Genomic DNA, 25,635 nt, shown 5'->3' with positions numbered 1-25,635 from the left:
GGCAGCCACGGTAGTGTCTGTGACGCCGGAGGTGGCAACGGATTTGGAACCATATGCGACGGTGAAGGATGAGGCCGAAAGGTTGGCAGCCGCGGTAGTGTCTGTGACGCCGGTTGTGGCATGGGGATCACCTCCGATGACGAGGGATACCCTGGTATCGCAAGAGGATAGTTAAAGCCTTGCGGCGGAATCAGCTGCAAGGAGGGATCCCACGGCGGAAACACCGGCGACGGAGGATTTTCGGGGCTGACTTGGAGGAGAACGAACGCGCCATCGTAGAGATAGCATTGCGAAACGGTCCATTCGTCTTGGAGAAGTTTGTCATCGTAAAGGAAAATTTGGCGGAAAATGGGAATGCGCTGAGAGTTTTGCACCTTCTCTTTGACATCGCGAATTTTTTCAGAGCGTAATACTTTCAGAGAGAAAACTTTCGCTCCCGGCCTGACATGAAACTTAATCTTCATAATGATTGTGTGAGTGAGTATTGGTTTGGGAAACCAGCGTTCATGCATACTTGCTTTATATAGTTTCTTGAAAGTGGGCCCCCAATGGTCCATAGTAAGGCCTGCACTCCAGTGCTTGGCCGTTAATTAGGTAGTTGCTTGGCCGTTAGTTAGGTAGGGGATATCTCACCCTCTGGCCTCTGCTATTGCTTAATGGTTATCTTCCAGTGCTGCACTTCTAGTTTCTTCCTTGTGTACTTCCATGTATTGTAGTTTGATTGAATTTTTCATCAAAATTTTCTCATATACATGAAGGAGGAAGAGAAACATATTTTTTGAAAAAATACAAATTAAATGAGTTGCACATGAAAAAAGGTAGAGAGGTATATGAATCTTGTATCAGATTACTTGCTATTAGTATACTATAGGTTTTTGAAATTCAATAATTTATGTAAATACTTTTAGAATGTACTAATAATATAATTATTATTATTTTACTTAATTACAGTTTTTTTATTTCGTGTGATGCAAATATTACACCCTTCACTTCAGTTATGTTAGAAGATATACCTTCCTCTCCAAAATATTTCACTATACGATACTTCATAACATTTTTTTTTGTAAAGTTCTGTTAAAAAATGTTATTACTATAATATCTTTTATCCTACTATATTTGAGAGATACAAATATTATATTATTTTTTATTATAATAAAACACACACTCTTATTTCTTTAAAACATAAATATAAATATATTACACTTAATTTACCGTCATCTTAAATAAAATAAAATGATATTTGGATACTCTTTTAACAAACACCTCTGTGATACGTTTTTTTTTTCTTGTCACATCATAATTTTTATATAAACTTATTACTCCTCTTTTATTTTTATTTTCCATCTTTTTAAGTGTTGATAGACATTTTGGTGTCCACCAAAAATGATATATGTTGCTTTATTTGATTGAAATTATTTAATAAAAAGGTACTTTTTCTAAACAATTAAAATAAACAATATTAAACAGTTTAAATATACTATTTCATTGTATATAAATATTTTGAAATCTAAAATATACTGTATACATGTCAAACTGTTGACATACAAGAGTTTTGACTCACCTCAATTGTGGGTTCAATAACCTTTGTTCGTGCACCCAGTTTTGACTTGGGGGATAACGAACTTTTACCAGTTTATTGAGTGAGAGTAGCTTCACACTTAAAAATTACAAAAATAAAATGTTCTCTAATATTTAACATAGAAACGCCCGTAATTAGCAAGAAAACACTTTGCAACGCTTTATTTACAAGATGGATGATTATACATTTTTCTTTTGTACATGAATCCAATGAAAGTAACCCTGCTTCCATTTACACAGTCATATTTGAAGGCAGTTCAGCCCTGGTAGTATAAAACGAACTAAACCTAACAGCTAGTTTGTAATTACAGTTATGAACAGAAACTAGCTATGCAACTAGTAGTTATACAAAAACTAAACCAACGAACATGAATCAAAAGCTAGTTTTTATTTATTTATTATTATTAAGCAGAAACGAATCCATCTAGGGTTCCTTGAGGGAGAGGTCGATCTCATGATTATCTGAAACCGCACAATCTCGAAGAAGCTGATGGTCAAGCAGTTCCACACCCGTTGAATGCGAGTGCAGCACCATCCTCTCTACTGGCACATTGTCCATCTCAAAGCCTGCAAGAATTCTCAGATCTGCAAGAATGTACTTCTTCAGCTTCAGAACGGTCTCGTCCAAGTTCGCTTCCATAGGAAAACGATGAGTCCAGTATTTATGCGCCTTCAAGCTCAGCGTCACAATCCGTGAGCGTGAATCTTCCAATTTCTCCTCAACCTTTTTATTTGACGCGGATGAAATATCTAGAGTCATCGGCCGCTTACCTAACGGATCGTATGGATTCGGAATCAGCTTGGACATCTGCATGTCCGGCGTTGGCTGCGATTGCGGGAGAAAGTCTGAGTCTGAGTCAGACATGGGCGACGGTGCTGCAGGATCGTGGCTGATTTGGAGGACAAGGCAGCCGCCATGCTGGAGATCGCATTGCGAAACGATCAAATCGTCTGGGAGAAGTTCGTAATGGTAGAGGATGATTTGGCGGGCAATGGGAATGTTCTGGGAGTTAAGCACCTTCTCTTTGACATCGCGGATTGTTTCGGAGGGATCAATTTCAAGATTGAACGAGTGCCCTCTCTGGATCTGAAACTTAATCTCCATCTCAATCACTGTGACTGTGTGAGTCACTAGCCAGCCTTCACGCCTACTTATATAGTTTCTTGAAAGCTCTTCTGCCACTGGGCCCCCAATGGCCCAGAGTAAGGCCCACACCAACGGAGATTCCTCATTCTCTGCTTTATCTTTCACCACCTTTGCCGTGGATGGCAGGGGTCAAATTCTTTTTGCTTTTCGAGTCAATATTCATAAAAATTGATGTGCTATGCGACACGTGAGAGAAAAATAATAATAAATGTGTCTATCATATAAATACTATTACTTTATATATTATATATATAATGGCTGCATTGATTTTTGAAGTTAAGATCTAGTATACATTGTCTAAATTTTTTACTATTAGGTTAATCCTAATGGTTCATATATTAATAAGCTAATATATACTAAAATTTTCAATGCAAAGTACAACAAAAAAATTAATATATATTTATCTTTAAAAAAACTTAGTCATAATTAAAAAATTTCGCTGTTCCTCAAAAATATGTTTTGCCAAAAATTTCTAATTCAATAATAGCCAATTATCCTAACGAATAATTATAAATCATATGAAATCATTGTTAGAATGTAACAACTAAATTAGCTACCATAGTCTATTGTAACTAATTACATTCCTGCTTGTTCAAATGCACAAGTTGAGTGTTTAATTATCTATGATTGTTTCTATTTGTTTAACAATTAGTATAGTTATAATTTCAATACTATTATAATAATATAATTTTTTCTACTATAAATCATGTTATTTGATAACTATTCGTCCTCATCCCTTCTAATTTGTTCCATATTATTCAATATCAATTTTTTTTACTGATATTCAATATCAATAGTATGTAATTTGTCATATTATTTTGTCTAATATGTAATTTTTGTCTTTCTAATTTAAAAAATTTGTAATGTTGGATCAAATTCTCAGCTTTAATTTGCCTACATTTATTTGTTATATTTTAATCAACTAAATCATTAATTTATAAATATATTAGGTTTATGCTTCATTTAGATTAAAATAAAAAAATATAAACAACATCCTCTCTTCTTAATTAATGAAGACACCTATTAAAAATATAACCGTGAATGATTAGATCAACATCAAAGCGAACAATACCTTAAATGCGATGATCCTAATACTACGGTAGGATACCAAAGTTTTATTCATCATTGCATATTAATCAAAACTACTTTTTTTTTTAAAAAAATTAAAAAAAAAAGTTGATCAAAACTCCTGATTATTTTTATATGAAATAAATGACAGTATTTTTTTAATATTATCATTTATTTCTCATAAGAAGATTGAAGATTGATATGAGTAAAATATTAAGTTAAATTCTTTAAATAAAGTTGAGTTTCAAATCTTGTAGATATATAAAAATTAAAAAAATGATTAGAATAAGAAACTATTAATTTTAGTTAATTAGATTTCTAATAAAAATTAGTCTTGGATAATGTATATATATTTCAAACTTATAAGACTGTAAATTATAACACTTCACTCTCATTAGAATGGCCTAAACCTCAGCATTTAATCAAAAGTATTCCTTAATGACATACCCACAACTCACTAAATATAAAGAGTATAGAAAGCCAATCACAAATATAACTATCCGATGGACATTCTAACACAACTAACGCAAGTCGTGAAAGAGAATCTGTTAAGGCTTAAAACTATACACTTTGACCACAAGATACTCAAGTAAATTCTAGGCTGATCCAAAGATTGCACATTTTTACCAACGACATACACTCAAAAGATGATTGAATCTATTCTTCATAGTTTGTATGTTATTTTAAGATTCAGAAAATAGGCTTCTATATAAATGTCTTTATCTTCAACGTTTCTTATGATGAATTTGTAAACCATTTTGATTATACATATAAGAAATGCCTTAAGGGCATAGGACGAGTTGGTTTCAAATATAGCACTGCTAAAAAACAATTTAAATGGTTGCACTCAAAGATAAAATGGATTATATTCTACTCCGTGACAACTCACATCCAATACTGTTTTCTTAGGATAGGAATAAGCCCCCGTGAAGTTTTCTTATCTTAAAAATCCCTATTGGAATTTGAGGCAACTTGTAAACTGTTTGCTATGTTTATTCTTAAAAAACATTAGACCATTCATGTTAAGGTTGAAAAAGGTTTATACCTATTTTTCTCAAATATACAGCTGAGTTTTGTTACCCTTATTTTGGTATATGACCTGAACTTGGATTTGATTTTGGTATATGCTAGTGTTGTAGTTAGTGCTTGGAGCGTTTCACTCGTTCTCCCCCATTCAATTTTTTCTTCTTCTCCTCTCGGTTTAAGACATATAACCTACAAGTACACAAAGGAAACCTGTATGGTATGGGTACTTCTTTGTTTTGTCTAAATGTTGCTAAATGTTTCAATTCACTCCAAGTATTTTACTCTCCCTAAACTAGAACAATTTTGAGCAAATAACACAGCTCTGTTTAGTAATTAAATATGACACAGTATGATAATCATAAAGGTTGATTATTAGGACTAGGGGGTTAATAGCTAGTATTCCATTATTCGGACACAGCTCTGTCAAACTATTATTTTCTTTCATTCCTTACTCTGCATAAATCTGGTTTGGGCTGTGTTGACATCTGAACCTTATTTTGTATTACAGTGTGAAGTGTAAGACTGTTCAGTTTGTAGTTATCAATTCGATTCGAGAAACCTTATTTTGTTCTCTCAATCTAGTCTTCACTTTTATATTCTGCAACTTCAGAAAGTCAGAAAGAACCACCCTGATTTCTTGAGGGCACACTATGTACCATCAAGTGTTGGTTGATACTAGTTAAAATTCATCATCAAGGTATTTCCCCCCTTAAGTAAAATTTCTTGAGGAGAAATTAAACTGACACTGTCTTGATTTGAACTAGTTTACCCAGATTAAAAAAATCCTATTAGTTGTATCCAATTGCTGGTTATTGGGATAAATGATATTTTGGGAGCTCTATAAATGATTCGCTAGCAACTTCTTGCAAGCAACTTCTTATCTTAAATCTTAATTTGGGCAAGAAAGAAACGAAGTTGAATACAAATAGGTCGATTTCTTTTTTTAGATTTTTTATATTAGCAAAATTGTCGTGGTAAGTCTAAGATGAAAATAAGCTACATTATTAGACCTTTAAAAGTCTACTCTATAGTGTATACTATGGATTATTAAATAGGTATTAGCTATCAGTGCTAAACTTACTTATTGAGTGATTAAATATGACGTTAAGTCAGAGATTTAAGTTCCATGCGTTGCCCTGATTTTCTGTCTTTCTCAAAACCTAGTTCTTAAGTTGGAACCAATATTAAGTGGATAACGTGTTATGCTGAGCAGATCATCTTGTTCTTTTTTCGTAGCATTGATCTCACATAAAATTACTTGCTGTCAAATGATTCTGCAGGTCACATTAGGCCATGTATCATAAAATTTGGAACTGTGATACACGAATCACTGCACAGTAACGTCCATGCATGAGTCACCTGCCTACGTAACATTTTTTAATTAATCAATTCGTTTTTAAAAATAAAAAAAAACATTATTTGTTATTTTTAAAAAACATTAGAAATATCCTTTTTTATGGATTAAAACATTAAAACAACATTATTTCTCTCTCATGTTTCTCCAAAGCCATCATCGATGTTCTCTGAAGCCACCATAGTCTATCTCGAAGACTGCCATCATTGTCGAAGGAGGATTTTGTTCGACATCATCGCATGTTCTTGATGGCATAGCTAGTAAGTAACTTCCTCTCTCGCGTGGACGTTTGTATTGAAGTTCGTTTTAGTCTCATAAGCACATTGATACGTTTTTCTATAACACAAAGGTTGTGATTCCCACACTTTGTGTCTATCGTTGGTTGAGGTCCATCTCTCTTAGGTTAGGTTTGTCTATCTCTCATATGTGCATTCCTTCTTTATTTTGATATAGGGTTTGTCATATGAATTTGTGTTCTGATTATATATAAGAACCTTAACTATCTCTTATATGTGTATTCCTTCTCTATTTTGATATAGGACTTGTTATATGAATTTGTGTTCTAATTTTATATAAGAACCTTAATCAATGTGGGTTGTTTCTTTTGATTCTCATAGGATTTGTTCTTTCAAATGATATTAGGTCGCATATCAAATAAACTTATTAACCAATTAGTCAAAAAAGTTAACTATTTTTATCAACAGTGTTAACCAGCTAACAATAATATTGTATTGAGAGGGAATCTAAAAGTTTAGCCATATGCTTGAGTACGGTGATTCTCAATCATGTTTTTTTCATGCTTGAGTTTGGATTCAATAATTATTATTTTGTAGAATCCAAAAATAGTTTAAGTTCATTCAATGCATGTTGAAATTGTAAATTTTACTTCGCATGTGTGTTATTTCTTTTTTGGTATGACAAACAAGTGCCTAAATATAATTGTATTGCTTTTAAAGTCATACATGTACCCTATATCGTTAATAAAGTTGTTAACTGTACTAATCTCAGTGGTTTAATTCTCTTCTTACGAATGGTTACTAATGTTATGATATTATTTTCTATACCAGTACCGTCACTGAGTTAACTATATATGTTAACCCAGATGATTAAGATTGTTTTGTACATGATTAATTATTTGTATACGATATGTGATTATTATAACGCATAATTTTTTCTTCATTGCCTTAAATGTCACATGATGCACCCTATATGTTGATTTGAAGGTTATGAGCATAATGTTTAATGTTTCACAATATTTGAAAGTTGTTGACTTTATTAATCCTAGTGATTAACTAGACTATCTATAATTAATACATTTAAAGTGTGTATGATGGTTAATTCTCTTATTGAGAATGGTTATTGATGTCATGATATTAATTTGTAGATTAGTACTATCAATTGGTTAATTGTGTTAAGCAGGATAATTAAGATTATTTTGTACATAATTAAGAATTTGTACACAAACTTTTATTAATATAGTGTATAATTTTATATTCATTATCTTAATCATATCACATGATGTTCCCAGCATTGTTAACTTAAAGGTTTTGAACATAATGCTTAATGTTTCACAATATTTATAGACTAGTTTTGTCATTAGACTAATACATTTGAAAAAATACAACTTGATTTTCATACTAATAATTTTTCTCAAAAAATGTATAAAGCACAAATAACTATTTATAATTACTTCGCAACTTATTACTTATTTTTGACAAAATGTTAACAATAAAAAAAAAAAAACTAATAGGAATGCAAACTAGAACTCAACCTCACACTATCACCACATCACAATCTTGATCTGAGACTCTTTAAGCGGCTTGCATATATCCTATGTATATCTTCAAACAAAAAATAAAGGATGTAAATTTGTACACTTGTACAATTCCTAACTAGAAGAAGGAACGAAAAACTGATGGAACAATATACAAAATGAATGATGCATAAAATATCAGTAATGGTGCTTACAAGGAAAATCAAATGCAGGAAACAAATCCCACAGAGAGAGGGATGTCCAATTCAAGCAAAAGCACTACAACCAAAACCAGAATTAAAATTCCTTCAAAATCAAGCACCTATAACTTTCTAAACTCAACATACATAAATATGATAACTAAATGTAGCAGAAAAATCCACCGTTAAAAGCTATATGTAAATGACATTTTTCAATTCCCAGCATCAATAACATAATCTAAGAGAGCCAATTACATCACAAAGCAAAGTTAAAAAGTCATGATACATGCCACGGGAAGTTAACATATATAAATTCTACCACATAGACAAATCCAAATTATCCCCTACTAGATTTCACATAATTACCACTAAAAACTGAAAATTTATGAAAACCCTTCACCTAAATGGAAAACATTCAAACTCTAGACCACAAAACAGAGGAATGGATCAAAGTAACTTAAAATTAGATCAAAAACAAGAAAAACAAAGCAAAACAAGACAAAACCCAAATTGTATCTTAGTTTAAGGATCTATCTTTGGCCATAAACCAAAAAAAATGATTTGCTTTGAGGGGGAAAAGGGAAAAGGGAAAAGAATACTGAGAAGCAATTAAATATAAACAAGAGAAAGTAAGCAACTTTCTTGAGAAAGTTGCAACTAAATCATTTGTAATTTTAACCTTTGATTAATTAAGGGTCACTCAGTGTTGACTGCTAAACCACCTTCGATGGGTGAGAAGGACAAATAGAGCAACACAAACTCCTTTCAACGTCGATGACTAGAACACGTCTGACGAGTGTGAAGGAGAATCGGTGTGATCAAGCCCCCTCCCTTGCGTGGTCTAGTGGGTGCAATCAATTTGTAGAAGAAGCATCTCCCTCATCTTCAATTGTTGCATACAAAAATAACTTTCCTTTCCCTCTTTTCATTCCTTTTTTAATCTTCAAATTTATTTCCTATTTTTATTTTTTTTATTATCAATTAATAGTTGAGATAATAAAGTAATATATTGAAAGCCAACTAAGCGGGTGTCTAATGAGGGTATTGCACTACTTGGGTGTTTGCGTATCCTTTTCCTAAAATTTGAGTTTCTTAATGTGCTTGCTCTTAACACATACCATAATGAAGCACACTTCAAAATTTCCTTTCCTTTGTAGTTAGGTGGTAGCGATTTGATTATTGTAAACCTTGCATCTTAAAAATTAATCTCCTTTCTTTATGCATCCTGACTTGCCAAAAAAATCCTACTGGATATCACTTAATGCAATAGTTACACACTTTTTAATACTACTTTTATTGGATGTTGGTGCTCTTTGACATCATAATTCTATATGCTGATCTTAGTTACTAGTTGCTCATTGGGTAACCAGGGGCATCTTATATGGTGTTTTTACTGAGTTTTTTTTGTTTTTTGTTTTAATTCTCTTCATGTATTGTTTGTATGCTTGAGCTTTGAATTCATGTAGCTATTTGGTTTGACAAATGAATGGACACCTTGTGTTTCACCTCCTTGATTCTTGCCTCTTTTATTAATGAATTTCACTTTTGCTTTAAAAAAATACTTTCTCTAAAGATTATTTTGTTTGAACTGTAAAATTGTGACAAATATTTGTATAAATGAGTAAAAATAATTCATAAATTAAAATTGCTAAAAATATATATTAATCTTTTATTTAACTATGAATTAGCTAGGAAATAACTAGGAGCTAATTTCAAAATTACTATAAATATCGGACAATTTTGGCTATAAATTAGCTATAAAATTACTATGAAAATAAACTTGTTACATAGCTAGAAACAAAGAAAATTGAACAGTATATTATCATCAATTAACAAGAGAATAGTTACAAATTAACTGGGATTGTTTTTCTAAAGTTAATAAACTACTCATTTCATGCTTACACCCATATTGAAGTAATTTTGTAGCTAATTTATAGTTAGCTCTATCTTTTTGCCGAAGATTAGCTACAAATTAACTACTAATTTTTAAAAAAATTCTTGTAGTGTATTTCAAACCTATAAGACTGTAAAAAAAAATAAAAAATCATGATTGCGTACATCCCGAACCATAATCCTTTACTCCAAAATCGACATTGGATAACAATCTCACCATATTATTCAAACGAATGGATCTTATAATAATCAATAAGAATGAAAGGTTAATACCCAACGTATAAATTTGAATTCTTATTTTCTTTTTAATTCCGCCTGCCTGCAATTAAGTCCGCGTATGTGTGGTGCACCACCAGGGAGAAGGAACCAACACAGCCTTCAAATAGAATGTTTCTATACAATTTTTCTTATATGTATTGTTGTTGTTGTTATGTTTAAATTCCTTATAGTTTTCGTATACATTGATGAATGATAAACCCACCTGAATTGAATCAAACCATTGATGAAAACAAAAGAATGCAAAACACTGTTCCACGCTTTATTTCTGAGATGAATGGAATAAAAAAATAAAAATAAAAAAACTAACGAACAAACACAGCTAGTTTATGATTCAGCATAAACGAATCCATCTAGGGTTTCAAGGGCTGACCTATTCCCTGACGGAGAGGTCGATCTCATGATTCTCTGAAACATTACAATCTCGAATAAGCTGATGATCAAGCAGTTCCACACGCGTTGAATGCGAGTGTAGCACCATCCTATCTACTGTCACATGTTCCATCTCAAAGCCTGCAAGAACTTTCATTGATGCAAGAATGAACTTCTTCAGCTTCAGAACGGTGTCGTCCAAGTCCGCTTCCATAGGGAAACGATCTTTCCAGTATTTATGCGCCTTCAAGCTCAGCGTCACAATCCGTGACGAATCGTATGGCTTCGGAATCACCTGCGACGTCTGCATGTCCGACGGTGCCGGCGACTCTTCCAAATTCTTCATATTTGACTGCATCGGCAACACCAGAGTTCTCAGCAATAGTCCAAGATTGCAATTGTTCTAGTCTAGGGTTCCTAAATGGTTCAGCGTGCGTTATATAAGCATTTTCAAGCCCTAATCTTATCATATGCCTATGCATTCAAGCCTGATGGGTTATGTACCCGGGTTTCATTTGGGCCGGCCGGCCCGGTCTTTTGGTTGCCGACTGATCCAATATCCAATTTACTTGGCACATGAGCAATATTTTCTTGTTATATCTTAATTGCATATCATCGCATTCAGTTATATCTTAATCATATTTTATACTTATTTTTGTCATATCTGTCTTTCAAAAAAACATTATCACATCTTAATATAATTTCATCATATCTTTTATTTGGTAATCGTCTCATCATATTTTAACATTTTGATTTCTGCTATATATATTATCATATATTAAGAATCCAATTTGGAGACAGTTAATACTTGTCGAATCCAAGACAATATTTTTTAGGCATCCAAGTAAGTTTCAAGGTTCTTTGCTCCTGCAATGAACCGTGGCTACAATTGGTTTATTAAACAATATATAAAATTTGTTGGTTAGAAAAACAAAAATTTGCAATATAAGTTAAGGAATATACTCAATTAACTTATGTTTTGTTTTTTTTCTTTTATATAAGTCGGGTAATGGAGATGCTTCACATAACAAAAAATTATAACTAAAAATTCCTCATAAGTATGCCTTTTTATAATTAAAATTTTAAAAACTTATGATGAAAATCATAATCTCTTACTATTAAAAAATAAAATTAAGGACTTACTTTTCTATATAACCATATGACTCTGATTAAACAAAACATGATAACTTTAAATTCTAAAAAGATGTGATTATATATATATATATATATATATATATATATATATATATATATATATATATATATATATATATATATATATATATATATAATTTTCTTTATATTAATAAAAGTAAAGAAGTTTTAGAGAAAATTCTTATTGATTTGACCGAAACATTTTTAGATAATTTATTATCTATTATTAATTAAAAAAAATATAACAATTAAGCTAATTGTGATATCTTTAAATATTTCAATTTTGTGTGTGTTTAATTTTTTATTATTAATATTTTACTTCTTAATTTTTGTTGATAGGAGAAATTAGACATACTATCTCTTGGTCTTTTAACCACAAAGTTAACTTTATACTACTATTTGCATATGTGTCCCACTCTCCAAGGTGCCTCTCTTTAGTTCGTAGTTGTTTTTACCTTTTCCATTCATAATAATAATAATAAATACATAATGAAACTATTTATCTTTAAGCACTTTCTTTATTTACATTTGAATCACAAAACCTCTATAATATTGGTAAGTTGAAGAAGTTACTCGAAATAAATAAATAAACATTTGTGAAATATAAAGCAGGTTAATTTTGATATGTGTACGGATTAGAATTTTATGACGAGTCAAATAAATCATGAAGCAATTAAGTGATTAACTATATAATGATTAGAAATTAAACCCATTTCAAATATAATTTTTATAAAAAAAAAAATCATGAAAGACGTTTGCAAACTCTTCAATGTGCCTTTATTTTAAATATCAACGAATGACAATGGAACATACAAATTCTTTTTATTTGAATGATTTGCCAAGCTCTGTGATATTCCCTTCATCAATACAATTCTATCATCAAAACTAACTAATTTCCTCGTCTAACTAGTTTAACTCACTAACAGACACCATATAACTAGTTTAACTTGAAGCTAGTATACGAACTGATTCTCATGCATGCATGGCTTCTTCACCATTTACAACTGTGGGAAAGAAAAGGAAAGAACTATTCTTTAGGGTTCCGTTCATCAGAAACAGATCCTCCCGGTGTAATTTCTGTTTCATGCAGCGGTGGTGGCGGAGACGGTGTAAACTCTGGATTCCGCGGCGGCAACGCGTTCTCTGTGACCGTCATCGGTGTCACGCTCCCGTCTGGATTCCACCGCATCAACTCTTCTAACTCCTCTCCGCTTGGTATGTGCATGTCCGTAATCTCGTCATGGTGGTTGCCGAAATCCGCATCAAGAAGGAAATGAACGCGAGAGGCTTCACTGATGTCGGTGTTGAAGATGATGGCCTCGTTTCGAAGAACTTGGCCGTTGAAGAGTAGCGTTTGCCTGTAAGTGGGAATGCCCGTGAACTTCTCTATCTTTTCTTTGATTTCTTGAAAAGAGTCAAAGAACCCCACTTCCATACACAGTGTTTTATCATTCTCCATCACAAGACTCAGATCCATGTCTCAAATTCTCACAAGAATTTTTTTATTATGTGAAACTCTGCACTTATGCGTTAATTAAAATGCTTTCCTAGTTATGTAGTGAATGAGTAGTACTGAATCAAGATATTCGTTCACCCCATTTTACTTGAATCTTACTCATTCAACACATTCTTACAATCTTTCTTTATTTTTACACAACTCTCTAGCTCTTGTCTTATATCCCTCTCAAATGTATATAATATTCATCATCAAAAAATTGCCATTACTTATATAAATAGCATTACTCGTGTTCCAGAGAAATAAGCTGCTGTTTTAAGTGATTCCCAGTTTTATTGATATTTTGGTGTACGTAGGAATATTTTTAGCGCTTGATAGGACCAGTCTAATGAGATCTTTTTAAATTAATTAAAACCATTTATTAAAAATATCATAATTTCATCTGAAGGTTATTTTTATGCTTCCTAAGATGTAAAATTTTTAACTTATCATAACTAATTTCATTTACTATTTCATTTTTGATTGAGAATAAATTAATCTATTTAGATTTTAGAAATTTTTTTCTAAAAATGTTTTTGGGAGCCTCGAGCAAACGCCTTACTTCCCTCATGCTTGGGTGGATATGAACCAGAGGAACCAAAAATTACTGTGTCATATCTAGTCTTAAAGTAAAAAATAAAAAAATATTGTTATACTACTTTACTGATCATTTGTTCTATAAAATTATGAAAACAGAACAAATAAATATTATCGTCTCAAGCTACAAATCTTATCCATTTTGATATAAAAGTTTTAGATTCTTTCAATTTGAACAAGAAAAAATAATGATACACAAATCACTTTTTATTTTAAACACTTCAATAAACACCCAAGATAAAGAGAAATGAAAAATATTATATTTGTAGGATGTTTGAAATAAAAAAATAATTTGTATATCATTACTCTTGAAAGAATTTCAAACATCAAAACAAAGAAAAGAAAACTTACCATCTAGGTCTGTTTGATTTTGTTAAAATATTTTGTAAAAAAGGTTTAAAGAATAATATAAACAAAGGAATTTTTTTTTTGGTAATACTAATTTCAAAACAGTTTTAAAAATGAGAAAAGAGTCTGAATCTAACAAATCATCCACCACCCCCACCTACTAATTCAGCAAACCCATGGACCTCGTCTCTTCCAGTAAGCAACACTCAGAACCTTAAGACTAAAGAAAGAAGCGAAAACGAGACACTACACGAAAAGTCGAAGGATATATATTTCAAGTACATCTGCATTCAAGTCATCACTTATCATACCTATATTTCTCTTCTATCTCTCTCAAGGTGTCAAATAACATTAGGGTATCCATACATCTTTATCCTTAAAATTATTGAACTAGAGAGGCACTCAAAATTACTACCAAACATGCGATTGTAGCAAGATTGAGGCTCAGGTACCCGATTCATTGAAAGAATAAAAGCAATATCTAAAGCAGTATTCTTTGGTGTTCATTGTTTACAGGCTGTTAGAGAGCAACAATAGCATGTGTAAACTAAATAAACTTTGTATATGATTCTACGATTTTGTGGTTGACACGAATGATTCTGCTTCTATCACGGCCACCCCGAAAATCAATTTGCAACAAAATTTAGTACTTTAAAAGCAGCAGAGGCGACTAATGCAACTATCTTCTGCGCTTCGATTCTTTCCGCATCTCTGCTACATAGCTCTCCAGATTCGATTTCTCCCACAAGCGTCTGAGCACAAGATCTTCCTTTGTTGCTTCATCTATTAATAACAGGCACCATTAAGAGACATGCTAGTAGGTCAGGCTATGCTTGTAGAACCCAGAACATAAAAAGCAGGATTATTCTACTTATGCGACATGGATAATTCCCCTATGTTCATAGTGTCTAAAAGAAGAAAGTTCATCATAGATAAATTGTAATCACCTATATTTCTCCACCTATCGAGAGGAATACTGAGGGATCTTTGTGTCAGATAAGAAGCATCTTCCCAAGAATAAGGGTACTTTTTCACTTTGTATCTCCAAAACCAACAGGCAGTCCACAACAGCAGCTGAATGGAAAACAGAAATGATCAGTAATTGTAAATAAAAAAAATTAATTTTCAAGGTTCAGCACCATTTGTGGGGACGAACTCTGTACCTTGAATTAAAATAGAGCAATGAAAGATTCATTGTGAGTAATTGCAGTTTCCAGATAAAAGATTTGAACTCTAACCTTGCCTAAGGTATATGGTAATAGAACAAAGCGGACGCCAAGAAGTTTCCATACAGAGGCCATTTCAGCTCCGGTTATCTGCAGATCGAGTTCTTTACTAAGGTCTTCCTCTGTTTTCCTGCATGTACGGATTCCTCACATTGTGTCTTTGTGTGTCAAAAGTAAAGAAATTGCAGTCAACAAAGCCCAATCTTACAGATGAAAGACAGACTGATTTAACAAAGGAAAGAGAACCAATTTGAACAGGTCACTGGATACTAGATATAGGAAATTTCTTTTCAGGAGGTGCAACTGAATAACTACTGATATAGGAAATTACATACAAGAACTGTAGGTGGTATTTGTTTCAAGGTATGTAATTAAATTCCCAGAACAACTTTCCTAGGAATACTATATTCCTGGGAAAACTAAATGGCATTTCTGGTTAAGATTTAATATTTCCATGAATGTTTTCAAAATTCAAAATATGAAAGAAAAAATAGAAGTGGGAATGATAGTAATTAGTTGGAATATATGGTAATTTACAACAATCCCAGGATAATGTTATATTCCCACCCATCACCATGGGAATGGAAGATAATCAAACTATGAAGACAGTTCATCCTAGGAATCAACTATGTCTGGGATTTATTTTTTAAAAAAAATTATAACATGGGAATATTATATTTCCAAGTTCATATTCTGGGGAATAATTTTGCAAAACCTGAAACAAATACACACTCATACAGATTGAGGAAGATAACATACTTGTCCATATTCTTCTGACTCTTCTTCTTGTTTGTAACCCCTCCACTGCGTTCAAGTTCCAATGCCCTTAGTTTATTTTTATATGCAGGTGTCTTCTTGACCATAGCTACAGCCTAAACACAGAAAAGTCAGTGCAACGAACATGGATGTCTTAATCTTTCAAAACCATTTTATACAAATAACAAATTAAGCAATTTTCACACACAAAAAAAAATTTGCACAGCCCTGACCTATTTCAAATCCTATGCATGCATTTATGACCGTAAATCATTGTAAACCATTTTACTGGTAATGACGCTTGGATTCATTGGACATGCATGGAACAGAAAATTTTCACCACAAAACTTGGGCAGTGGCTGCCCTTGACTTCAAGACCTACTCTCCTTGGAAAGAGATGTTCCAAAAACAAACAAGTTAGTTCTACACCCATGAATCAAATGACATGGTCCATACAAATCCAAAACTCTTAACAACATTGAGCTCAACTGCTGGGCATAAGTCAGCTAAATACAATCTTTAACACCACAGGTACAGCTTTTCAACCTTTAGCTAGCCAACTAGAGAAGAGAAGTATAAATGTGCATTTCACGAGACAAAGTTCTACTTTTTTTGAGTTTTGACAATACACACATCTATCAACAGTTAACATATATCCATGGCACATTTTCACATCAGGGATGTTGTATACTTTTTGTTTTTTTGATCAGCAAAGAAAATTCATAGATAAAAGAGGATAAAGGGTACAAGGGATGTTTTATACTAAATCAACTGAAATTAAATATATCACAATACCTGATTATACCTTGTTGATTGATTTAGATATTGAAAACCTGAAAGAATAAGAAGAAGGCCAACCAACACAGCACGGGGATCCTGGCAGGTAAAAAAGTACAGAAGTACTACAAAATGAGTGTCACTTGCAAAATTCAATCATTACAAATCAATTTCGAATCCAAAATTCATCACTGCTTCCAATTGCAAAAGCAAAAAATCTCACCGTCTTGTGACCATAGTAAGCCCGATAGTAGCGTGCAGTATTATAAAACACCTGAAATCAAGAAATGAAAACACAGTTCTACTTCAACAAAAAGTAAAAGGACAGGGATGAAACAATTCAGGGGCTATTGACCCCAATTTTAAAAGGAAAGTAAACTTGCTATAAAAGTATAAACACCTCCTCCGGATGTGCAATTGCATAATCATATTGTTCTCGCGTGGCCTCATCCTTCAAAATCTGTAAAGAAGTCATATTACCATCATTAGCATCAGAACCAATTTCTCACCAAAAACAGAACAATGTGGTCAGTTTTCAATTTACTTCACATTGCAAAACGTTCAATTCTATCAAAATGCAAACTCCTACATCAGAATCATTGAAAAACAAACAAAGCTATAAAAAACCAAAGTACCTCATAAGCATTGGCGACTTTTACAAACAGCTTTCGCGATTCCGGATCAGGGTTTTTATCTGGGTGACTGAATTGAACAAGAAAACCAAAAAAGAAAATAAAAACAAAGAGAGAGTAAAAGAGAGCGAATCAAGGGGAAGCTGTAGTAAGAGAAACACATACTACTTCAAGGAGAGCTTGTAGTAAGCTTTTTTAATTTCGGAAGCATTGGCACTTTGAGAAACCCTGCAAATAAGAAGAGAAGGGAGGGTTACGATAACAAATAATGCAGAAACGAAAGAGAATTGGGGGAAGAAAGGGAATGTTAGCTGACCCAAGTAGATCGTAGCAATCATCTTCGTCGCAGTAGATTGCGCGCGAAGGGGAGATGGTGGATACAAAGAGAACCGCCACAAAGAATGGGATTGCGGTTGCGCGCCACCGGATCGGTGCCGGCGGCAGATCCATTTCGCCGAAGTCGGTGAGGCTTTTTTTTTTCTCTCCTACTTTCTCTCTGTTGACCACAACTCAATGCGCTCTCGTGCCAGAATTCTTCTAGTTACAAAACAATAGACATGATTCTTTTTAGTTTAATTAATTTAAAATAATCATACTCTGCTTTCTATTTTTTTTATAACTATACTAGTATTAATAGTTCTTCATCAAGGTAAATAACCAATTAATTATAAAATTATAATTCTAACTAGAACACTGGTTTGTGCTTTGCATGCTAAGAAAAAAAATATTTAACTTTTTTAAAAACAAAAATAAAATGGATTAAAAAATAAAATAAAAAGGTATAAATTGTTCGACCTAAAATAGTTGAAAGATTTTATTGGATGTTGTGAAAAAAATTCTATAAACTTCAAGAAATTGAAAATTTCGTATTTTGGTGATGTTGGATATTACAAAAACTAATTAAAAGAATAATAGTTAAAATTATTAGGATTTATTATAATGTTTATGTATTATATTAATTAAATAAGTGGATTAGTATTGGATTGGTTAAGGTTGGAGCATTATTTTTCTTGGGCCTCCAAATCGAAGCCCACGCACCTGAACCCAAATTATTGATCCTCTTAGACCTACACCTTGATCCAAATTATGCAACCTTACACAGCCCTTTTTAATCCAACCCGTTGAGTTAGGAGCTACTTGTGCATGACGCTGGTTACTAGTCATAGGCAGCTGGCCCAAATCAATTATGCACTTTAAACGAGATTAAACACTGAGTCACTCATACTCGATCCAACGACTAGCTAGAAAGAAATCTAGAGTAATAACCATTTATTAGGCCTGATAATATGTTAATGGAAAAGATAAATTGTTAAACTTACTGAGATTCTCGTCTACCTGTTGTTGATTCGCTGTGAAAAGAAAAAAAGTCTTGTTGGTGCGAAGAGTGAAAACATAACTTTTTTGAAATTTTATGGTAATGTATCCATAAATCAAAACATCATAACTTTTATTTTTGGTGAGAATCAAGCTATCTCTCAATCTCAACCAAAAGTTAAGAATTAATATCTTGAAATATTGAGATCTATTTTAGGGATTGATCTCTTCAACAAATGTTTATCTATCACATGTTCATATACTTAAGGGATAAGATTATCTATTCATTATATTATTGGAAGATATCAAGAATAAATTTTTCTCACCATGTCATTAAGATGGATAATAAAAAAAATTAAGACAGTAAGAGAAAAAGAATAACATCAAAAAAAATTTAATGTGAAAAACCTAAGAGACCAAGTTCAGCAAAAGTATCTCTATTGTGAAGTAGGATTACAATGATCTCAATCTCACCCAATAAGATGATTTATAATATTTTTCAAAAACTTACCAAGTATGATGGAAATATAATTCTTGAAGAGAATTACAAAAAAAAAACTCTCACTCTATCATGCTTAAAGGATCTCACTTGCTTGTTTGTCACAACTCCTCACAAGCTTCCATTTATATAATAGAGGGATATGGTTTCTCCCAAGAATAATTACAATTTCTTTATTTTACTTTTTTTAATGAAATAATGAAGAAATTAATATCATTGTAATTTTTTATCAGCAAAAATCAAAAGAAGCAAATTTAAAGTGATTTGGAGGAAAATTAATGTAAAAACCTGAAGAAAAAATTGAGGAAGGGACATCTCACTTTAGCGCACACCATCTCTTTGCTGACAAGCTTAGACTTAGGGCGAGGAAGACTCACAAAAAAGCCTAAAGGTGCGCTTAGCGTGAAATCCAGCGCTAAGCGCATGATCACCCGTTAAGCCCAGAAGGGGTGTGTTTAACGCGAAGTTAGCGTGAAAATTAAACTACATTAGACTTTTAAAGAGGGAGGAAGTAGAAGGAAAAAATATAATGAGTCTCAGAACTCTCGCTCTCTATTGAAGAACTCTCGCTTTCTATTGAAGATATCCAAAGTCAGAGCAGCTTATTATCTTTTTCTTTTTTCTTTTTTTTTTTGAAAAGGTAAAGGGTTATATGTATATATTAATATGATAAAGGTAATTACAAAAGAGAGTTAAATGCAAGTACAGTGAATCATTATGTTTTATCACTTGTTCCACCTATGAATTTTCCTTCCTTCTCAACAAAAAATGTATCCCCTCTAAAAAAACATTAAAAGGATTTTTGCCTTCTTTGTAACATATCAACGGGTTCATGAACCATGAAGAAAACCCTGGCTTGGTGCCATTTCTAAACCCTAATATTATTACCTATTTAGTATTTAGCTTTTAATTTTAATTCCCTAAACTAAGATGGTGACACTTGTATGTTCATTAGTAGCAATTAAGTTATAAATTGTATTGTCTCTATCTTTTTACTAGTTGGAGTTATTATTTTATCTTCTTTCTCTAGTTTTTAATGATGTTTTTGTTAGGAGTAGTGATAGTCTAGCTTTCAGCACTCTATCAATATCCACAAAAATCTAGCATTTAATGGAATCACTACTTACTTAAGTATCAAAGTATTTGTTGGTACCTACGATTAGTCATTCCGCCATCGTTTACGAAGTAGCTTGAGACGGTTGAAGCTCCACCCGATGCAATCTTGTGGGTTTGCCGTTCCTTGTTCACTATAACACATGATTATTAAGGTATCGCATAATTTAATGCAGTAGTAGCATTAACAAAAGTTTTTATTTTTCATTGAAAAACTAAACTCTCTTTATAAATAGTTCTGAAGAAAAAAATTGACGGAGAATAAAAGTGAGGAAAAGGGCATGATTGAGACAGAGGAGTGGTGAAAGGAAGAGTGTTAAAGGAGACAACGGTGTTACGAAAAACATGACGGAGTTCAGCATCTTTAGATCACTTAACCGACACTTAACCCTTGATTAGAAGCAGTTTTTGTTTTTTGATTCAATGATTAGAAGCAATTTAAGCTGTCGCTATATTTACGATTTTGCTGTAGTGCATCCATCAATTAAAATACTATACTAGTAAATTTAATTTTCCTAATTGATCGGATTTAAAATGTAATCTAATAATCGGATTACATTATCCCACCAAAATCTAACATTTAATCACTACTCACTTAAGAGTAATTGTTGGCACTTACTACCATTATTAGTCTAACCACAATCATTTATGAAGTAGTTGGAGATTAACTGTTGAGGGTCGATCCAACTTAAGCTTGTGGATACGGATTTGGCGATCTTTCTTCCACTACATGATTATGAAGGTATCACATAATTTAATAGTCGAATCAATAAAAAATTATTTATTTTTAACACTATTATGTTTTTAATCCCTGAAATTTAAGATAAATTCATTTTTGAACTTCTAAATTGAAAAAAAAAATCATTTAAGTTTCTCAAATTTTAAAAAATACATTTTTAATTTCTAGAATCAGACAACGTTAATGAAGCAATGACATGAGTTTAGAAGTTCAGACGTATTAAATGTTGACAGTGTTATGTCACAATATTTTTTACCATAAATTTATCTCAAATTTTAGAAATTAAAAACTTAATCAAGTCTTTATTTTTTATATGAAAAAACTAACACTTATATATAGTTTTGAAAAAAAAAATTGAAGGGATATCATCAGAGTAAGGAGAAGGGCAAAGATTGAGATAGAAGAGTGGTGAAAGGAAGAGGGGAAACGATGGTGGAGACGTGGAGTTTAGCATCAGCATCGGTTTTTTATGGAGGAGATAGGGCAAGTGAGCAAATTAAGATAAGACGATATCTAGATTGATGATGTGAATGTGAGTGGGAGCCACAGGTAGGACACTCCTATTTGTTCCTTTCACTGAATCCGAAGTACGAAGAAGTTGGTATAATTAATAGGATGTTGGATAGCTCTAGATCGATGCCACACAACCTCGTCTGTTTCCCTTAGCTGTCATGCTATTCAGTATTTGCAATGTGGTGAAGATGATGGTTCACCCAACACAGAATCTGACCGGTCACAATTTGTTACAGACCGCATTTTATGTAGTTTTTACAATAGAAAATTGATTTTTTTTTTCAGAAGAGAAGGTAAATATAAGTTTGGTGAAATTGCTGAAATGGTAAAAAGGAGAGTTTACTATGCAACCTATATTAGACTTAGGATAGATTAAATAAACTAACTGCATATCAAGTTTCTATGTCAACTTCTATGTAAACAGGTTTTCATACTCATTACACTCGTCTTTCAGAATTAATAAATATATTACAAATAAATGTGTATTAAAGAGTTTCAGAATATTTTGAAATGTAATACTACCACGTTGAATATAGCATATAGAGCAGACATGTACTGCATTTACTTAATTAATTGGGCATATGCATCAAATAACTTCAATTTTTTGTAATCTCAGAAACAAACTTTGAAATTTGAATATCTAATTTGGCGGGGCCAAACTGGGGATAGAAGTACGTGTGTACGTAGAGCCTCCGAATAAACCCTTTTATGGTTTGATTAGCCAATGTGTTTTTGATAAGGGGAAGGGAATGGGGATGGCCACCTACACTACCTATGGCACCATATCATTACCGAATATCACACAGAACACACAATCCTATGGGCTATAGCACATCCAAGTTTCCAATCAAATAAGAATTTTGATTATCTTTTCTCCATTGTTGCTATTATTTTTCAATCATTTCAATTCTCAACCACCCATGATGGTTATAATTATACAGGGTCTATTTTATGTGACTTTGGGATCAGCATGTCAAACATATATAGATTCCCCCCTCCGATCCGTTTCCTTGATTAGAAAGATGAGCAACATAATCATGCAGTATTGTTTTCCTGTAGCTACAAATTATTTAACCATTATCAAAGGTACATGTACACCCTCACTATTTTTGGCTCAAATTTTTAAATTTATTTTTAATTTAAATTGTAAAAAAAAATAAGAACTTTAAAATCAAAATTAAAATTATGTAACAATTTTTTTCATCAATATCTATTATTAATTTATTTTTATCTTTCTCTTTTTATTACATTCTATCATCTTATATTTACTCCTCTCATTCTTTCTCTCTAAATATTAAAAAATATTTAATATCCGTGAATGATTTTCCTTAATTTGTTTTTGAGGATGTGCATACGAAAGAAAGACAAGCTATTAACAGCTTGAAAAGTAAATTAAATATGCCCAGTCACCCTCGATAGAAAGATGCATAAGAATTAGTTGTATTATACGGGAAAAAAACACATCTAAAATGGGAAACCCTTTTTTTATTTTCTTTGATTTTCAGAAATATTTTAAATGTATGTATAATAAATAAAAAAACAATTATATAAAATATCACATACAATATTAATCATTTATTGATATAAAAATGAAACTGGAACATAAAATTAAAAAAACATAAACATATATTTATTTTCTCTATTATCTCATTATCATCCTCATTTTCTTTCTTTCTTTTTTCCATAGCATCACTCATCAATCTATTAATTTTATCTCTATCTTTTTTCATTTCCTTAAAACATTGATTTTTGGACACCTCATTTTTTTTACACTTATTAACACTTATAGTTTTTCTTTCTCTCTCTATCATATTATTATATATATATAAATATAATAGAAAGAAAAAAAATTATAGGTGTATTTTTTTCTTTTATATATATCTCTCTCTCACTGTGTCAGCAGGTTTTTTGGTGTGTAAAAACCAATTTTCTTTTTCTTATCTCTATCTTCTTTTCCATCCAATGTGATGAACGTTAATGCTCATTCTAAAATTTAAAGCTGGTCATGAATTCTACCAAAGATGTTGTTATGCACCGGAGCAAATGATTCACGCTGCCGATTTTCAGTGTGCTCACTTATGTTAGTAATGTACATGGATGCGTGCACTGAGCTCAATTTCTTAGCCTTGGCCAATTAGAAATTTGAGAATAATTTCTTTTTTGAAGTTGATGCGACCCTCCCTCCGCGGAGCCATGTTCGGTAGCCGACATGGATCGATTCTGACGTTACAGTTAGGCCCTGCTGTGTTTTGCCCTGACATCTGCCATTCTGTTCATGTTAGCTTAATTTGCATTCCACCAATGTGTAAAGAATAAATATCTACCATATGGTTGGTGGAGTATACGTGCCCAATGCTTGGCCTCTTTTTTTTTTCTCCCTTAATTTCTTTTATCAGACTTGATTTTATCTGTGTTTTTTACTTTTCAATTTGTTTTAGAATCGGTTACACTCAATCCTAAGAATGTATAGGAATATTTTTTTAATCACTCCAGCTGTGTGCAAAAATTTTAAGAGTTTGAATTAGAACTTTTTAAGTTATTTTTTGTCTCTGTAATACTTGTTGTGATTAATTTCTGTGGTTATAAGAAATTTATATATAATTTTATTTGAATGATAAAAAAATTTAAAAAATTTATTTTTATATATTTTTTATTTTCACTTAATTATAATATTATTATGTGTCAAATAAATATTAATTTTTATTATTAAGAAATAGATAGTTAGTTTATATTTTTTTTTGTATTTTTATTTTTATTTTACATTATTATATCACTTTTCTCTCCTTATTTGGACCAGTCTTGCACGCGTAACACACAGGAAGTGACTAACAGTAACACTATCCAGATATGTGTAGCTAAAATATTGCTAGAATGATATATAATATATGCGTACCAACGTTGTGGCCAAGGTGCTTCAGTTCAATGTACCGAAAGCCTTTGGGATAACTCAGCTTTCAGCCAGAATGTCTAATTAAGATGCCACCTAACAATCCCTTCCACGTGAACATATATTTTAAGGTTAAAATATAAGATAGACTACTGTAACATCACCCTAGCTATATTCTACCACATCATGTATCTTGGGGGAAAAAAATCAAAATTAATAATCTTAAAGACCAAACTTACAAGCATCTAAGGTTTTCCACCTTTCATGTCAAGATTGGATGGCTAGTAGATAACCCACTCATGTAGGTTGACAATTTCTCTTACCATTTAGACTAGCTATAAACCTCACCTATAAATATTAGAGTTCCTCCCACACACAGTCAAGTGTTTTTTTTTTGTTTTTTATATTCATCCTAATATTTTGTTATTCTACCAAAATTTTCACTGATTTAACCATTAAAATTTCTCCCTGTTACCACCTTTGTTCATCTTGCTCAACCATTATCAAAATATAAATTCATCAGAAAAAATATTCTCATTCAAGGATGGACTTGTCATAATTTGGGCTACCTGGGTGTCAAATATTAATTATGGGATATACTTTCAACTTAATTTTGAGGATTAGTTAAAATATTTTGTAAGATTTCAAATAAGTTTATTTTCCTAAAAAAATAATTTTATTAATATTTTTTTGAAAAATCTATATATATAAAAATAAGTAATTTTTCTCCCATCTAAACTAATTCACTTTTTCCAGTGCAATATGCAAATATTACTGTGTGCCTATCGTAGAATATTCTTATGCCATTATATTGCTGTAATCCCTTAACTTCAAATTCACAGAGAGAGATGCATTTAAAATCACGTCACTTGAGTTTTTAAGATTGGACAATTTAAAGTTTTTTCCCCGGTTTTAGT

At 31.8% G+C, this 25,635-nt stretch overlaps 3 protein-coding genes across 3 annotated transcripts; all 3 read right to left on the bottom strand.

Moving 5' to 3' along the window:
* Positions 1 to 2,002: 2,002 nt before the first annotated feature.
* On the bottom strand, positions 2,003 to 2,683 carry LOC102667153 (uncharacterized). Its single transcript, XM_006606839.1, has one exon. The coding sequence runs from the start codon at positions 2,681 to 2,683 to the stop codon at positions 2,003 to 2,005; it is 681 nt and encodes a 226-aa protein (XP_006606902.1).
* A 10,166-nt stretch (positions 2,684 to 12,849) lies between these two features.
* LOC102667035 (uncharacterized) lies at positions 12,850 to 13,299 on the bottom strand. The gene has a single exon (XM_006606838.1). It carries the CDS (start codon positions 13,297 to 13,299, stop codon positions 12,850 to 12,852), a length of 450 nt encoding a protein of 149 aa, XP_006606901.1.
* Positions 13,300 to 14,515: 1,216 nt separating this feature from the next.
* LOC100792705 (chaperone protein dnaJ 50-like) lies at positions 14,516 to 18,172 on the bottom strand. Its single transcript, NM_001255458.3, has 10 exons — positions 17,970 to 18,172; positions 17,819 to 17,881; positions 17,657 to 17,723; positions 17,422 to 17,481; positions 17,245 to 17,295; positions 17,040 to 17,120; positions 16,248 to 16,360; positions 15,501 to 15,618; positions 15,210 to 15,336; positions 14,516 to 15,045 (listed from the first exon to the last, which is right to left on the bottom strand). The coding sequence occupies exons 1-10, from the start codon at positions 18,101 to 18,103 to the stop codon at positions 14,942 to 14,944; spliced, it is 918 nt and encodes a 305-aa protein (NP_001242387.2). The 5' UTR covers positions 18,104 to 18,172; the 3' UTR covers positions 14,516 to 14,941.
* Positions 18,173 to 25,635: the final 7,463 nt, after the last annotated feature.

This window comes from Glycine max, chromosome 20, assembly GCF_000004515.6.
Source record: "Glycine max cultivar Williams 82 chromosome 20, Glycine_max_v4.0, whole genome shotgun sequence".
NCBI lineage: Eukaryota > Viridiplantae > Streptophyta > Magnoliopsida > Fabales > Fabaceae > Glycine > Glycine max.
The sequence above is the reverse complement of the archived record's forward strand: the minus strand, read 5'-3'. Positions and strand labels throughout refer to the sequence as shown.